The 17,793-nt window shown below is 52.4% G+C and overlaps 1 protein-coding gene across 1 annotated transcript in view; it reads right to left on the minus strand.

Annotated features, from left to right (window-relative positions):
- The window catches only part of NCKIPSD (NCK interacting protein with SH3 domain), a 51,356-nt gene extending 40,075 nt beyond the window's left edge, over nt 1-11,281 (minus strand). The window contains exon 1 of the mRNA XM_074549804.1: nt 11,012-11,281. Coding sequence (XP_074405905.1) covers nt 11,012-11,182 — 171 coding nt within the window. The 5' untranslated portion in view covers nt 11,183-11,281. The remainder of the gene's footprint in view (nt 1-11,011) is intronic.
- Nucleotides 11,282-17,793: the final 6,512 nt, after the last annotated feature.

Genomic DNA, 17,793 nt, shown 5'->3' on the forward strand with positions numbered 1-17,793 from the left:
TGTTGTTCATGATTTTGGCTTATCAGTGCTACAGACAAGAATTCCATGAAGTTAGGTGTGCCAGCTAATTCTAGCAAAGCCATTTAAAAACTGTTGAGGGTGCAGGTGTAGGGCAGCAATGGAGGAGGTATCAGAGGGGCTGAAAACTCCATACACATTGTACTGTCAAGAGGGAGATCATGCTAATTGGTCACAGACAAAATACCCAAGCGTGCACACATCCTTGTTAGCTCAGAGCTGCTTCTGCACGCACATTTGTTCCTTAAAGTAGGTTGGGTTTCTGCTGATGTTTCTGTTGCTGACTCTCACCAAATCCAGCAAGTCAATGCAATCATGCTTTATGGGGACAGTGATAAAACTAAAGCTAATTCATACCCCAAAAGCAATGAAGATACCACTGAGATCTGCAGCAGTGTCTTACACTGTTATATGTCTGATCATCAAGACAACAGCAAAAGCCAAAATAAACCCCCGAAAATCTTGAACTAAAGATCCTGCAGTTGTTTTTGACTAGCAGGCAGCAGAACACTACTTTTCTGTGCTGCAAAACTTCAGCAGACTGACAGTTTCCATTGACCTACAAAAGTAGCTTGAGAATTGCAAGTTTAGCTCTGTTCATCAAAGGAATAAGGCTAACTTGCTCTTATCTCTAGACTCAGTTCTAGAACAAATTCTGGTGTTTGTTCAGTGAGCTTTTCACCTTAAAAAAATAAAAGGATTCAACTGGATTTGCTGACATTTCACCTATAAGGAAGTAAGAGTCACAGAAGCAATTCATTAGTGTCCCACACTATCTTCAGGAGAAAACCAGCCTGCTTTAGCTGCAGTTTATAATCCCATCTCCTTCTGCAGCTGAGACTAGCACAGGCTCCCCAGAAAACACAAAGAAATGGGGACAGGAGGGGAATGTCCTCATAGGACAATGTGCTTCAGGCAGCAAAAAAGCCATAATCCTGTTTTCCTCACTTCCCGAGGCAGTGAACACAAAAACCTGCCTTTGTCAGACTGTTCATTTCCCATGTGCAAAAGTTGCTCCCAGCTCCCATGGCTCATTACAGACTTATTGAGGCAGTTAAAGACTGAGTGTGATGTGAGGACAGTGGTGGGGACACCTCGGGCACCTCCCACTGAGGCACACAGGGAGGACAGGGCAGCAGGTGAGGCACCAGGAGGGACGGGCACTGCACGGGGGAGAGGGGACAGGTGGGACAGGCACGGGGGAGAGGGGACAGGTGAGAGGCACGGGGGAGAGGGGACAGGTGGGACAGGCACGGGGGAGAGGGGACAGGTGAAACAGCCGCTCTAAACCCCAAAACCATGCCACACCATAAAGCCACCCCGTGCCAGGACACTTTGCCACCAGAGTGCCCTGCAGTCATGCCAAGCTGCCACACAGATGCCACAGCAGCTCCCTTGCTGCCTGCACAGAGCCCTATAAAAGGGGTGCCCAACAATGAAATTTGGCTGACAATTATTCTGTTGCATGCCTGTCTCCAACTTCAGCGGCAATCTGGAAAGGCACAGAACTCACCGAGTTTAGACAAAAAGGAATTGTCACCACATCAGATTCAGAGGCCACGGAGGTTTGCATTTGTCTGCTCAGTGGAGAGCTTCAACTTGATGTCTCTAGGCAGCCATCTGCTTTCCACAGGAGCTGCCCTGGTTCTTATTGCAGCACACAGACACTGAGTGAACTCTGCTAACAAAGAGCCCAAAAATATGTCCAACCACATCCATTCCCCAGGTGCAAGTGGGTGAAAGGCACCTGTGTGGTCCATCAAGGCTTTCTTCCCACCTCCAGAGGAAGAGGATGAAGCTCAGAGGCTGAGCTCAGGCTCTCAGCCAGTCAGCTCAGGGGCAGTGGAGGGGGAGCAGGCAGCAGGAACAGTGGGAGATGACATCCCAGCTACATCAGCAGCTGAGGGGGTATGGCCCCAGGCACAAACCTCATGGACAGGCATTCAAAGACCTTTTCAAGACATCATCCCAGCAATTCCTGCCTCCTTGTGGGTGAGTGTCTATCTCTGCAGCTCCTGCCTCACCTTCTCCCTTAACCCTTTAGTTTTTGCTTAATACAATAGAAGCTTTGGAGTTGAGGCCTGCCCTAAGGTTTCCTACTACAAGGCATTGTCCCTACTTGTACTACAAAAAACCCCAAGAAATAATTAGTAGTTATTACTTAGAAAATATCTAATCTGAACTTTAAACCTGTGATTTGGCAAGAAATGACCCACAGCCTGGAATTATCTAGCATGCCAACAGCTTGATTTTCTAAAAAAATTTTAATTATAACTCTTGAGCGTTAACTCTTGAACCTAAAATACCAGTCTATGGTGGCATTTCCAGATCACAGAAAAAATCAACACCTTGCAGACCACTTTCACACACACCACCCCAGCCTGAGCAGCAAAGGGAGACAAAGCAGCACAGATGTTTCTCCCAGCCCCTGATGGCATGACAGGAGAGCCCTGTTCAAAAGCCCATCCCACTAGCATGAAAGGCTGCCTGAGTCAGAGGAATGGGTTCACTGCACTTGCAGCTGGGTGACACTGCCTTTTTAGCTGGCCCAGATGGACAGGAGGAAGAACATGGGCTTCATAAGAAGCAAGCAGCTTCCAAGGAGGATAGGAGTGACAACTTCCTCTAAACAACTTCAACAGGCAAGCAAATAACCAGGGAAAAACAAACCCATGGACTTCCCACCTCATTCTAAAAAGCTGACAAAATCTTACTTCCCCTTCCTGCCTAAGCTTCATGCTAAAACAGGACAAGTTTTACTTCTTTGCTCCCTTGAAAGGGAAGCAAACAGCTCTGCCACGCAAGCTCTGCAGTGCAGGGCACGAACACAGATGATCTCACATGAAGCTGAGCCTCCTCTCCCAAGGTGGTGGGTCCTGTCTTTTGGACAAGACTCTATTTATCTGTTAGCACTGATTTCCACAGAATTGTGCTCAATATCCCTGTGGTGAGAATGCAAAGGGGAGCAAAGACAAACAGCTGCAGTCATGAATTGTGTCTTCTGTTCCGCTTCTCACATGACAAGCTTCAAAACCCTGGTTTTAAATTTAAAGGTTTTACCATGTGATAAAAAGTCAAGACAAATTAGGTTTGACAAGACCCTCTTTTAAAGGTCAAAATTTGATTTGTGAGCCACTGGCTGGGGAAGCAAAGTGATGCTCCTCCAGAAGTAGGACCAGGACCCACAATTCCTGCTGCGACTCAGACCTGAGGCAATGAGGTCACTCAGGGTCCACAGAAAGAATTCCCAGTGAACTGCCATTTCAAATGAGAATTGCTCCTCTAAATACAGAAATACAGCAAGGATTTTTCAGATCCAGGTGCCAACTCACAGAAAAAGCACAAAGTGGGGTCCTCCAGGAGTGCCAGCACCCACTTCCCTCTGGAGAGTGTCAGCCCAGGAAACAAGACCTCCTTCCCACTAGAAGCTGGCACCCATCACACAGCAGTCTGCACACACAGCAAAGCAGCTCTGCGAAGCAGAGATCACCACCCCTCACAGCCCCTGCAAGCCTGCACAGAAATACAAGTCTTTAGTGCAATAAATTGAGTCAACTCTTACTGATGTGGCCAAGATGAAAGCCTCAATTTAAGTTTTGTCTCAGGAAGAAACACAATGCACGTGAATTTTAATCTAAAAACCTCTGAACACACAACTCTGTTAGAACCTGTGTCTTTAAAAATTTTGGTTATGGTAGTGTCTATGTAGAATGTTAGTATCTGTGAAGTCTGATTTTCTTGCAGACCATCCAATGCTATAATTGCATACAAAGCTGCTTTTACTTCTCTCTTTATAAACCCTTCTGGAATTCGTACTTCTTCCAATACCCAGGCTGACAGCTCACACACTGAATACATAATCTTGTCTAGGAACAACAGAATTTAAATTGTTCATGAGGGAGTCAATCTGGGATGCTTTTATAAACTTTTGTTTATTTTTATGCACACCTGAAATACAAAAGGAACAGAATAAAAAGGAGGCTGCTCCAGAGCTCTCCTCAACAGACGGGTTCAGCTGTTTTTCATGTTTCAACCACTGACAGATGTAAATACCCACTTTACACCATGGGATTTGACCTCCCCCATAGGCATTAATATGCTCAAGGCCTTGCAAGGGATTATCTTAGGTCAGCCAGTGACCATGATATAGTTTGCTTTTGTCAAAGCCTTTCCTCATTTAGAGGCTGCTCCAAGCATGGAGGTTACTCTTCTCTTGCAAGGAGAAGAACTCTTCATATTGTTTTCCCATCATCACTAACAGAGTCCATTTTTCTCCAAAGACAAGCAACATTAATTCCTCCCTGCTCTTCAATGTCTTGCTCCCTCTGTACTTCACACAGAGCAACAATCACAAGAAAATCAATTTCCATGAACTTTCTGGTTTATTGGTTTCATATTTCTTTCAATACAAATCTCTCTCCTTGGGTTTTTTTTGCAGTTTGGGTTTTTTTTTTCTAATAAGAGCTCACCTGATGGGATGCTGGAAATCCTCAAAGGAAACACAAGAGTGGGATTGTGAGAAGTGATGCAGAAGCACAAACAGAGCAGGATGTTCCTAGTTCAAAGCTGGCAGTTCTTTCCTTTGCAATAAAAAGCTCATAATCATCCAGATGTAAACAAGGAAAGAAAGCCTAGCCATCTTCTCCTGATGAAAAGCATTCAAAAACCATACAGTAGGCAAAAAAAAAAATCACAGATTTGATCAGTAAAATTGCAAGGTAACAGCAGGTGACCACAACACTGTGAAATGCTGACAGCCCAGCACTAGAAAGCAGATGTGCAAATGACCTGACAGACACTATGACCCTGCAGGGAAGCTGGGAACCAATCTGTGTCTGTCTGCTCTGGGCAAGTGCCTCTTCAAAGGCTGGGAAGAAAATGGCACATTTCCTCTTTGCAGTCTGCCCCCTCACCTTGCCCTTCTTCCAAGGCAAAGAGAGCTGCAGTCACATGGCTCAAGAGTGGACAAGGACTCTCAGACATGTCCCTACTGCCTGATCACTTCTGACCAAAGCAGCCTTCATGTTGTTCAACCCTGAAACAGGCTTAATATTTCCAGCCCAACAGAGCCATCCACGCACCCACCAGTGTCACTCCACCCACAACACAGAAGTGATAAGACCACACCACCAATGCTGCTCATACCTGGGTGTCCAGGCCACAAAGACAAATTTTATCTGGTATCAAAAAAACTAACTATTTCTAATTGGAGTAAAAGTGAGAAGAGCATGTCTTCACATCTAAGACTAAAGATCATTACCATAGCTCTACTTTAATCATTCTGAACCGTGAAAGATTGTAGATCTTCTGGCTAAAATTTCAAGAGTTTAGCTACAGTAATTAGAAATGGTTATAATTCCCTTGACTGTGTAATTTAGTCTCAAGAATAAAACTTTATCTCAAAGCACAAGCAGCTCTGACACAACAGCATCTCGGCTATGGTGAGACCCCAGAGAAAAATGCTTCGTTCTTTCACTTTCTTCATGTATCAAGAAACGCAGCCTCAGCTACAAAGCACTACCAGCTGCTCATTCTCCAAAATAAAACTTTATTTTTAGCCTAAGCACTTACTCAGGATCTGTGTGAGTATTGCAATTAAGCTCTCACGCCCATTGAAAGCTCTGTCAAACCTGCAGCAGATGACAAACAACGCTGCAGGCTCCGCACAGGGGACAGTCCGTACACCGCCTGTACAGCCCCCACCTGTCAGCAACAACAGGAGCAGCTCTGCCAAGGGGCAGGGGCACCATGGTCAAAGCTGGATCCTAAGCACAAAGAGGGAGAAACTCAAGCAAACAACAATTGCCAAAACTCAGTTTCCAGCAAGCCAGGGAGGCTGTAGTATCTCCCTCTCTGGAGACAATCAAAACCCACCTGGACATGTTTGTGTGTCACCTGCTCCAGGTAGCCCTGCCTTTGCAGGGGGTTGGACTGCATGGTCTCCAGAGGTTCCTTCCAACCCAAACTATTTTGTGATTGACAATGTACAACCAGCTGGGGAGCTGCAACTCCGTGATCTTTAAAGTCCCTCCTGATTCAAGCTATTCTACAATTCTAACTGTGTTCCACAACCATCATTGTCTCCATGGCAGTGTGGAAGGTTTGACACTACCTGAGCTGCCACAGTGATCCCACACAGCACCAGCCTTGGCACTGCTGCTCCATCCCTGAACCAATGCTCGTGAGATCCTGGCAGAGAAGCAACACGATTACAAACAAGTTTTCCAGCAAGCCAGTGAACTGAATTAACTGAGAGTGGGCATGACAAGAGCAGAGGCAGCTTAGGGAAGGCTGGACAGTAGGGCTGGGTGGAGGATGTGGGATCAGGCTGCAGGAGTGGCCATGAGCTCTGAGACCCACACTGTGAGCTGTGGCATGCCCTGGTCTGCAAGCAAAGGCAGCCCCTCACTGCCTCACTCGGCACCACTCACTCTGTCCTGAACCCAATGCTACAGCAAGAAATAGGGCAGAATGGTTTGGGTAAACAGAGAGTGCTCAAATTTCACTCCCCCACAGAAACCTGTCTTCTTTGCAGCTGGGGAGGTGACACACCACTCCTGTGCCTGCCTGATCAGGACTACCTGTACTCTGCCACTATGCACTTGCTCGTGCTGCAGGAGGATTTTAGTTGTTGCTAGGCTGCACAAAGCAGTCTCTTATTTTTATCACATGTCTGTTTATTCTTGTAGAAAAAGATACTGCAAACAGCAATCCAAGGCATCCTCAAAATGCTTGTTACGCTCTTTGCTTGGCTCCATTTTCTCACCAGACAGTCCAAAGCTTCTTGGCCATCAGCATACACACCTTTGCACCCAAACAGACCTTTCCTTGCCTTTCCTTGCTCCTCCAGAGGTACAATGTGAAAGCTTGAACAGAGACTCAAAATCCACATTACAAACAATTTTTCAGTTATTCCAAATAAATTTAAGGTAATTTTTAAAAGGATATCAATAATAATTTCAAAGCTGTTTCCTATGGCTTAATACAGCTGAACAGCTAATTTGTAACAGCTAGCAGGCTAAACCATTCCCACTTCATCAGGAAACATCTCCCTGTGACTTAGCACTTATTTTTGCACCCCTGACATTTACCAATAGAGCATTTTAAAGCTGCCATCCCCCTCCCCAGCATTTAATGTTAACATTTTCATTGACAGGCAATGCAGCCTGGGTCAATGCAGACATGAGACAAGATCAGTTGAGGTGCCAGGTGAAGCTGAGAGCTGAAGCAGCCCTGCTGCACCTGGATGTGGGTCCCACAGCAGGAGCAAACCAGCACAGCCAGCCCCTGTCCTGCCAGGAGCAGAGCAGCTTTCCTGGCAGGCCAAGTGTCACCCACACTCAGCATCCTCCAGGACAACCACTCCCTCTGTGCTGCTGGCACTGCTGTGCCACAGCCTGATATCTTCATCCAGAGCTGGAATAACTCCACATTCCCATTATAAAATTCCAAGGTCTATCATAATATTAGCAACATAGAGTTATTTATCCCACAGAAAGAAACTTTATTATCTGCTAGACTTAGCATTTGTCCCTTTCTGACACTGAGTGAACTTCCTGTGCCTCAGCAAGCTTTCCAAATTGAATCTTTTACAGCTGCACATAAAGCTTTGAAAAGCCAATCTTCTGGAGTGACTGTCTGACTCCAGAGGACACCCTAAGCTCCATTTTAATCTCCATATTTTTCTGCCCCTCATACATCACTTAAGCATCAGCACACAGCTGGAGACAAAAGACCAGCCTCACGCTGACGGGCACCTTGCTGTTCAATAGGAAGGCCTGGCACTTGAGCAGACAGTTCTGCTGCAGCAGTATTCACCTATTTCTTTATGTGTATTAGCACATTTCTTGCTCCACCAGTAGCTGGAGGTCTCTACCCTTGTTCTGTCACTGGCACAGTGCTAGGTGCACGTTCTCACTTGTCTGGCAGCAGCACCCACAGCCCCCACAGTGACCTTGCTGGGCACTATCATGCCTGCTGGTGTCAAGGCCTCCCAAGATCTCCACCAAGGGCATGCAGAGCCAGGGCAAGGCCACATGTGAGGGCACTGTTCCAACAAGCAACTCTCTCTGTGTGCAGTCCACAAGCTGCCCCACTCAGCAGCACAGCCCAATCCTCCCCTCTCGCTGCTTTATGGCCTCAGTATCTATCCCCAGAACAGCACTCAGCTTGAAATGACTCTTAATAACCCAAACAGGAGCTAAAAGGGAACTACAGAAGAGTAAAATCAGCAGGAATATCAGCTGAAGTTGGGCGTTTCTAATTGACTCAAATTAACTTCACATCATCTGTACCTTCTGGTGCTCTGGCTGGGCCCCAACTTGTTTCTTAGGGGCATCTAAGAAGGATTTGTTGGTGGAGCCTTCCCCCCCCTACAACTAACTCTCCTTTAACAGCAATACTGAGCCACAAGGATTTCAACACAAAACGCTGCAAAAAGACATCAGACAAAAACAAGCATTAAAAAATAACTGGGAATTATTTTTTTCTTTTAGAGAAGCCAAGGCATCAATATTCCATATCTATGAAAGCTGAGAAAAAAAACAACCCTGAAATGCAAATGAAGCTCAGAAGAAAACAAATGTTCCTAACAGTGCTCAGCAGCAAGAGCAGCCCAAGCCTGCCTTGTGAGGTTGCTCTGAGGGGCTGTGACTGTTCCCCAACCTATTGCTCACCTGGAGCCTCTCTGCACTGCTGAGGAAGGGCAAGCTTACCTTTACAATGGTGACTCCTGTTGGCCACGCTCTCTCCCTGCTAACACCAATCATTAGCGCTGCTTCTCCCTGCTGTGATGGGCGCAGCATTAATTACCTCCCAAACCGCTGGCACTAATTGGTCTCTGTGCCCTTATTAAACCAAAAGTGGGTGACAAATGTTTGCACTCCTCCTGGACATTGAGCAAACAGTCCCGAGCACACTCTTGGTGAGCAGATGCTTTCTGCCATGAATAAACACATGTTTTGACTTCATATCAGCTCTTCAGAGCTGGCAAGATGCAACAGCAGAAAGTCAGTCACAGACACGCAGGATGACTGCATCTGCAGAGCAGCAAATTAGATCCTGCTGCTTCACACATCATCAACAAATTCAGGTGCTGGAAATTTAATGGCCAAAACACAGCTGAGCAGATGCAGGGAGGACTCTGTTTCCCACAACAAGGCCTAAAGGCATTTGGGAAAGTTACAGCTGAACTAGAGGGAATGCTCACAGAGTCACCAGCAATGCTGCTTTAGTATCAGTGCATTGCTAACATGTCAGGAGTTAGCTTGGCAGGCTGCAAGCTGCGTTGAGGCTGTAGCAAAATATAATGTTAGAAATGAATGTAAAGTCACAGAATAAATCTTTTCCGGTAAGATTTTGAGATGCATACTAGCAAGGTACCTGCAAGAAAAACTGGCATGAGTGAGCAGCCTAGGAGAAGGCTCCTGCACCCACAGCAGCGAGAAGACGTCATGCCACACAAGCAAATGAAGCAAGAGACTGCAGAGAGGAAACTCATGAGCAGCAACCTGGAGCTATGCCACTGTGGGGTTTTAAGATCTAGCAGTTAATAAGGTCTTTGCTCTGTAACTAAATAGCTCCTGTAAAGAGCTTATTAAGGGCTTATTGATACACAAGATGTCCCCTTCCGTCAGGCCATCCTGCCAGGCTGCAGAAGAGCCCCTGCTTCACAGGATGGATGGACCAAGTGGCCATCAGAGAGACCTGGTGTTGCCCTGACACACATACACACTCTCCTGTTAATGCTCGTCTCACTGGAGTGCTCTGCAAAGCCCACACCCACACTTACTTACAGCCTGAGTTACTGCTAATCAGAAATTCAATGGCATCTGAAGGAGCAGCAGCAGCACACTAAAATAAAGAGGGTTGTCACCATTTTCAGACAGACTCCAAAATGCCCCTTTGTAACATTCACATGCATTTCTGTGCAGTTACCCATTCACTGATGCAAAGAGTCTTCAGCATCCAGGTCCCACAACTATCCTGTGGCCCAGAAGTACCAAAATTCATGGCCCCCTCCATTAATTAATTCTATAATGCCTATTTTAATTTTAGAAGCCACGTTTTCCCACTAAGCAGCCCCTGCACTGTACAAGCCCCATGTAACCTCTTTCCCATGACCCTTGCATGGCACAGTGCTCACACCCAGCAGCAAAGGGTGCACTCCATCTTCTGACCCCAGTCAGGGCCACGGCAGGTGCTCAGACCTTGGGTAATTCCTGGTATCACCAACTTGGCTGTCAGTGCTGCCATGGCCCGTCCTGTCCTCCAGGACAGCAGGGGTGTGCTGTGGGTGTCGTGCTGTGTTAGTGGAAGGAGGACAATCACCCCTCAGTACTCAGTGTGGGGGTACCACACACACGGAGCCCCCAGGCTGAACAGCCAGCCCGGGGATGGCCACAGGAGTGCCACTAACTCACACCAACCACGGCTGCTGGCTGGGACACTCCGGTTTACCTGCAATCATGTTTACTCCGGGGAGGAGAATCCCCCTCAGCATCTCCCAGGGATTTTCCCATCTTCCTCTCCCAGTTCTTCAGGAGTGAACAGCCCATCAGACTTTCAGGCCCTGGAGATCTGTACCCAGCCCTATCCTCGGGATGAGCCTGCTGAGCTCTCACTTTCTCCCTGCCCCGCAGGGCTGGCGCTCCCCAAACGTGATACCACGGGAGATGTCTCCTGCCTCCCTGCCACCACGGGACTCCCCCCCCACGGTGTCCCAGACCGTTCCCGCTGCCGCAGACAGGGCAGGGGCAGCCACGGCCACAGAAATCTCGCACCCCTTTCCCCAGCCGGGCCAGCGGCTCCCGAAGAACACACGCGAGGGACATGAGCGGCTGAGGCTGTGCTTTGCCACCGCCCCAGCACTAACCCAGCCTGGGACAGCCAGCAAAGCCCCGCTGCCCGCGAGGGGCCAGGGCAGCGCCGCCCAGCCCCAGGACCTCCGGCAGAGCCGCCCCCGCCCGGCCCGACCCGGCCCGGCCCGGCCCACCTGCAGCCGCTGGAGGTAGGAGGCCGGCGCGTAGCCCGTCTCGCCCGAGCCGGCGCGGGTGACGAGCCACCAGTGCTGATTGCTGCGCTCCAGCAGCAGGAAGGTCTCTCCGGCAGTGAAGGGCAGCGAGTTGGGCTCGGCCGAGCGGAAGCTGTACAGGGCCCGGTACATGGCGGCGGCACGGGCATCGGCAGCACCGGCACCTCCACCCGCCCGGACCGGACCGGACCGGGCCCGCCCCCGCCAGCCCCGCCCACACGGCGCCGCCGCGCCCCGCCCCCCCGCGCGGTACCGCCCCCTGGCGGCTCGGCGGCGCCACTCCCCCCACCCGGCCGGCCCCGCCCCGCCCCGTGCCGCCCGCCCGAACCGGCAGGGGGCGCCAGCGGCTCGCGCAGCGTCGTGAGGCGACACCGACCCCGACACCGCCCCCGGCACCGACACCGACCCCGACCTCGAGCACCGACCCCAGGCACCGATCCCCGCACCGACTCCTGGGGCACCGACCCCGGCACTTGCACCTGGGACTGACCCCCAGAACTGACCCACGGGACTAAGCCATGAGACAGACCCCCAGAACCCGGGACTGACTCCCGGGACGGACCCCCGGCACCGACCCCCGAGGGGCCGTTGGCAGGATCCATAAGCACAGGCGCTTTCCCGGCACCGGCCCGCTCCTGTCCCTCCTCAGTCACACACCGGCCTGGGTCACTGCCGGCTCCCGGGGTCACCGCTCCCGCCCGCCGCCCACCGCCCACCCGCGCCCGGCCCCTCTGTCCCCGCCGTGGCCCAGCTGGCCTCAGGCACTTTGCTTCCCCACTAGATCCACCCGTCCCGGCCTGTGTCCCTGGGCACCCCTCCTCTCGGAATGCCATATTGGAGCGCCCGGTACCTCTGAGCCCCCCAAGTCCTTGTGTGCCCGCCAGCCCCACCCTGGGTACCACGAGGGCTTCCCCCAGCAAGCTCCCCCAGCATGGGATCGGGGCATGACCATGGCTGGCTCTGACCCGCAGCGAACACAGTGACCTGGCAGGTGGCCATGGGGACGTGGGACACAGCCTGTCAGGCCTGGAGCTGTCCATGAAGACACAGCAGCCCCCAGCCTCATTCATCTCCTTGCCCTATTCCAGGAGAACAACCCTTTGGGACATTACCTCCAGTAGCCCAAGACCGCTGCAAGCCACCCCACCTCCCCAAGGCATCAGCAGCTTTCCTTGATCCCTGCTGCCCAGGGATCTGAGCCCTTCTTGCTGTCCTGGGGGAGTGGGTGGCAGCCCTATAGGGCACCGTGCCCCCTCCCTCGTCCCCAGAGCGGCTTTCTCCATGCTGCCCTAGGAACAAGACACATTTTCCACCTGACAAAGCCAGCACAGAGAGCCTAGGAGCAGGGTGAGTGGGCACCTGGTTTCAGCACCCCAGTGGGACTAGTACATACTCCTGCAGCCAAGCCCACCAAAAAGACACCCCTCACCCATGCTGCCCACCCCTGCCATCCTCCTGGGATGCAGAGATGCAAGAATGCAGAGATGGAACAGTCCACAGATCCCTGCTCACAGCTACAGCGGGGTTTAACTCATCCATAAACCATCCACAGCCCAATCCAACCAGTGGTAATACAATAAAAACCAGGCTTGCAGTGGCCACAACCCCCTGCCTGCTCCCAGCCCACCCATACCCTCACTTTCCCAGCCCTGGCAGTGAGATAATTCATTCTGATCCTGGTTACGCAGGGAGGGAGGATGGAGTGGGAGTGAGCGGTTGCCTAGACTCCCCCACTGCGGCGGGTACCAGGAATCATTGCGGTGTATGAGCTGGAATTGGGCACACTCAGGCTGGAAAACAGTGGGGTGCTTTAACTGACAACTGTGAGATGTAATCAGGGCTGAATCCTTCAGGAGCCCTTCAGGTCTGGACTTCCTGCCTGGTCATGGTCCCTTCCCAATGCCCAGCAGGGAACAGCATGATGGTGGGCAAGGGTTGGGCAGCCCGGGATCACCACTGCAGGAGAGAAAATGTTCCCATTTGTGGAGTCATTCATATCCCACAGGAACAGAATTCTCTGCTTTTCTGTCCCCTCTGGTTTGGCTGCATTGCTCACCCTGCCTCTGTGTCCCCACTCCAGGTGAGCCCTGGCCATCCCCTGGCACAAGCCCAGCTGTTTGTGCTGGAACAACGGCGCTTTGTTTCCACGAAGTCAGCAGCACAGGCTGTGCTGGCAGGCAGAGGCAGCTGAGGGGGATGCAGGCACCCACCAACCACATCCCACGTGCACAGAAAGAGCAGCAGCAGCAGCACCCCAGTCTCTTGCTGTGCTCAGCACAGCATCCCAGCTCTGCCAGACAGAGGCTGGGAAGGATTTCTCTGTAAAGGCCCCCTTCTTCTGCATCTGGCTAGAATGCAGAGCCTGAGACAAATTCCTGCTGCTGAAGAATCAGCTCTGAATTGCAAGTGCCAGGTGATTTATATTGGACAGGGAGGGTCAACGAACAAGGATCCTGCCGTGTCACTTGCAGGTGATTTTTGAAGCTGAACTTGAGAGCTCGGGAAAATAATACTTGCATCCCTTGCCCTGAGAGCCTTGGGGGACTGGGATCACTGTAAGCCATGAAGGGCTCAGTGCATGTGTGGCAGCCCCCACACTCCTGTTTTCCTCCCGAGCTGTGGAGGGGAAGTGTTGCACAACAGCACTCATATGATTGGAACACAAACTTGCCAGCTCCACATACACTTATATAATTCCGCACCGTCTGCTCGTCAACACGTTGCAAAACAGCAGTGGGATCAATCGCTCTACTTTTAGGTATACAAATATTATTGCATTCCCACCAGCCCTCTCTGGGTGAAAAGTCATAGGGATATGAGGTGTTGTGAGGACCCCAGGCCCACAGCTCTGGGGACAGTGTCTTCAGTATGTCCTGCAGGGGCTGGGGCTGTCCAAGGCCAGGATGGGCAGGCATGTCCTTATTTCACAATGTCCTGATGGCCCTACCTCCTGGAAAACCTCACTAAGAGGCTGTAGATAGGACCCTCGAATTGCATACATCCGTATCACTTCCACAAGATCTCACCTCTCCAACTACATCTGCTCCCTTGTGGGAGAAGCCCCCAAAGCTGTGCTGCCTGCAGGGAGCTGGGAAGGGTGCTCCGCCGGGCAGGAGCAAGCCCTGCTCCTGGCCCTTGCAAGGAGCACAGTGATCCGTGCTGAGCCCAAGAACACCCGCGGGGCGCTGCTGTTGAGCGGCCGCTTCCCCGCAGAGCACATGCGGAGGAGCCGGAGCTGCCGGGGCAGTGGGCGGCTCTGGGCCCGCTCTGTTCCGCCTGCCTGCCGGGCCGAGGTGCCCGCAGGGCTCCTTGCGCAACGCGTCCTGCACAAAGCCGGGGCTGGCTGGGGCCCAGACCCCTCCTGCGGCCGGAGGAAGGAGCAGCCAGTGCCTGCCAACAGCTGCACTTCCTAGAAACGAAGAAGACAGAAGGTCGGGAGAGTTGAGGGATGGCGGAGGGGGGCCCGGGGGATGCTGCGGGGAGGATTGAGGCGCTGCGGGTTACGAGGCGAGCAGCACACGGCCTAGCCTGCCCTGTGGCTTCTCTTCAGGAAAACAAGCTCTTTGGCTTCACACAACAGCTCCCTGTTTTTTGTTAAACTCTGCTCGAGTCCAGAGCTGAGGAGCCCCTTCCAACCCACGCACTCTGTGGGCCAGCACGGCTCCTTCCCAGCTCCCCCTGCCAGGGCTGCTCTGCAGCCCCCAGTGCCATGCTGTGGAAGACTTAGGACAGTGACACCTTCTCAGCCCAATAACCAGACAGAAGGCATTTGGAGGCTGAGGGAAGTGGGGCACAGGGGTAAGGTGCTTGGCAGTGAGAACACCACTCCCTGGGCTCCCCAGGCTGTCCTTCCAGCTGCAGGGCTGCTGGGTGGAGGGCACTCCTGGCCTCACATCTGTCTCCAAGCAGGCCAATGCTGCCTTGCCCAACACCACCGTGCTCACGTCCTTGTCTCGTTGCATGGGAAGAGTTGCAAAACAAGGGGTTGCCTGGGGTGCAGCAGTGGATCCTGCCTCTGTGGGCTGCAGGAGCTCCTCTGCTTCTCTTTGAAAGAAAAATTAAAAGGACTCCACACAGGGCCAATGCAGCCTGTCACAGCTGAGCTGGTGGGGACACTGCTATGGTGCAAACCCAAGGAAGAGAAGACAGAGCCCATCATCTCATCTGGAGCTGGCAGCCCAGCATAGCAGGCAGCAGTCTCCACCATGTGAGGCTGTTTCCAAGGGTTACCCTTTGCTGGCCATATGGTTTGTGGGGCAGAAGGGACAGGGACCATGGCCCTGCTTACATGCTTTCCATGAGGAGGAGCCCTGGCTGCGGACTGGGTGCAGCAGGCCCTGGTGAGCAGGTGAGGGGTGCTGGCATGGGGATCCCCACTAGTGGAACATGGTGCTCAGCCTGGTGGGGCCATCTCCAGGGCTTGTTCTGCTTTCATTTAGGTATCTGAGTTACAAGCTTCAAACAAGGGCCAAGCAACAGAGGGGTAGGGGAGGTCCCTTAGTCAACCCTCATTCCATACCATTGAAGGAAGGCGGCTTTGCTCCCAGACAGGGACACAAGCCATTCATTCCCTGCCCCCCCTGCCCCGCCCTACATGATTCCAAGGCTTGGGCACCACTGGAGATGGCCACAGGGCTGTGCAGGACCCTCACCCTGTGGCCAAGGATGGATCCATGCACAGGATGGACAGACAGTGGCCCCCAACCCCACTACAGCATCACCAGTTTTTTACCCTCCAGTTAAACAAACTTAAGCCCACCACCATTAGAAACAGGGAAGGCACAGCTGCAGGGCCACACACAGCAGCCACTGTCTCCAGCAGTGAGTGCCCCAGAGGGATCAGGGCACAGGGTCCCTCTGCCCCCCTGTGCTGAGAACCATGGTGTCCCCAGTGGCTCTGGTCTGAGCCCTTTGCAGGGCCAGGGCCACAGAGTGAACCATTCTTCCCTGGGCAGGGAGCACAGAAACTTGGGGCCGCTGCCCTGTGAGATGGCACTGCTTGGCAACAAGGAAATGCTTTGTTCTCGCTCCATAAAAGGCATTTGTGTGCCCCTCCCCACTGGCACAGGCCCAGCTCAGGGGAAGAAGTCCAGCAACTACTCAAGAGGCAGCAGCACAGGATGGGGACAGTGCAGGGACAAAGGTGCCCTCTCCTCCAGCAAGGCCAGGGGCTGTCCCCTGCCTCTTCTGCTTCTGCCCTGCTCACCCCCAGTGCCAGGGAGGCTACTTACCAAAAGATCCTGACAGGTCCACAGAGCACCACTCATCCCCCACCTCAGTCCCCAGTGCCCTGCCAGCAAAGCAGAGCTCAATTCACTGGAGAAACCAGTGCCAGCTGCAGGAATGTGTTTCATCTCTAGCCAGCTGATGCATGGCAATTCCCATCAGCCACCCCAGTTTTGGGCTAGCAGTGACCTATTTATGTAAGGCAAGCTCTCCACAAGCCTGGGCCTGGTGCAGCACCCTTCAGGGCAGCCACACGAAACCAGGAGCAGGTTCCTAGGGGCCTAGACCTAGCCAGGCTGGACTCATGCAAAGCCACCAGAGCAGGGTCAGAGGCAGCCCACTGCAGCCACCCTGGTCAATGGCTGCTAGGGCAGGGCTGGCAGGAAAAGGTGGGTCTTCTCCAAGCATCAGGAAGCACACAGGGAGGAGACCAGACACAGGGGAGCCTTGAGGAACAGGGACGTGTGCTCAGCATTGTCCTCCACAGAGCAGAGCCTGCAGAAATTACAGAATGGGGGCTCCCTGCCAGGGCACAGGCTGTTCCAGCTCCTGTCCCCCATCCCAGCAGCAGGGCCGCTCTGTGGTGATGCCTCTCCCATGGTGCAGGGCTCCTCAGGACACATGAGGGAACCAGCCCAGCTGCCCCTTCCCAGTGCCCCTGCTGGCACAACCAGCACAGAGGGAAGTTCACAGTCCAGGGAGGACCAGAGCTGTGGGGAGCCATGCTCAGAGCATGCACACAAACAAAAAAAGCCCTTGAGTCTATTCCTGAGCACAACTACTTCTCTCCCATTATTCCACCACTCTGTCCTTTGCCATGGTCCAACAGGCCACCACCAGACCACAAACAGCCACACCAAACCCTGCTCATCCCATTTCTGCCTTCCAAGAAGCCCAGGCACAGGGCTCAGAGCCATTTACAGGGATTGTGGGAACCCCTTTCCCACCCCAGCATGTTGGCAGTTACACAATTGTCTTTCCATGAATAAGGAATTGCTCAGAGGGATATGTGCAGAACAGCATGGAAGGAAAGAAACCTGCTCTTGAAGTTTGCAAGACAATATCTGATTTAGGTACTTGCACAGGGGTTACCCCTTTGTTAACCTTTGAGGATGTGGCTGGCTCAAGGAAGGGATTTTTCCTCTTGATGTTTTGCTGTTACATAACTTGAAGTAACTAAGGAAAAAGGTCTTTTCTGTTCCTGCTCCCTCCCTCCCAGCTGCTGCAGCCCAGGAAGCTCCCAACCACCTTGTTGCTGTGGAGCCCTGGCACAGCATCTCTTAATCCTCAGACAATATTGGCAAAAGGATTTTAGCAGTGCTGGCCTGAGCCCACAGCTGCCTCCACCTTCCTGCAGCAGCACCCATTGCACCTGAGGGTTTGTTATTATTCTGTATGGACCCCCCAGTGCTCCAGGTCTGGCTGCTGACACCAAACTGCTGCAGAAAGCATGCCTAGCTGAGCTTACCCTGCTGGCAGGGTTTCTGCAGCTCCCTGCCTGTACCCAGGGCTGTGGC

Source organism: Zonotrichia albicollis, chromosome 12, assembly GCF_047830755.1.
Source record: "Zonotrichia albicollis isolate bZonAlb1 chromosome 12, bZonAlb1.hap1, whole genome shotgun sequence".
Lineage (NCBI taxonomy): Eukaryota > Metazoa > Chordata > Aves > Passeriformes > Passerellidae > Zonotrichia > Zonotrichia albicollis.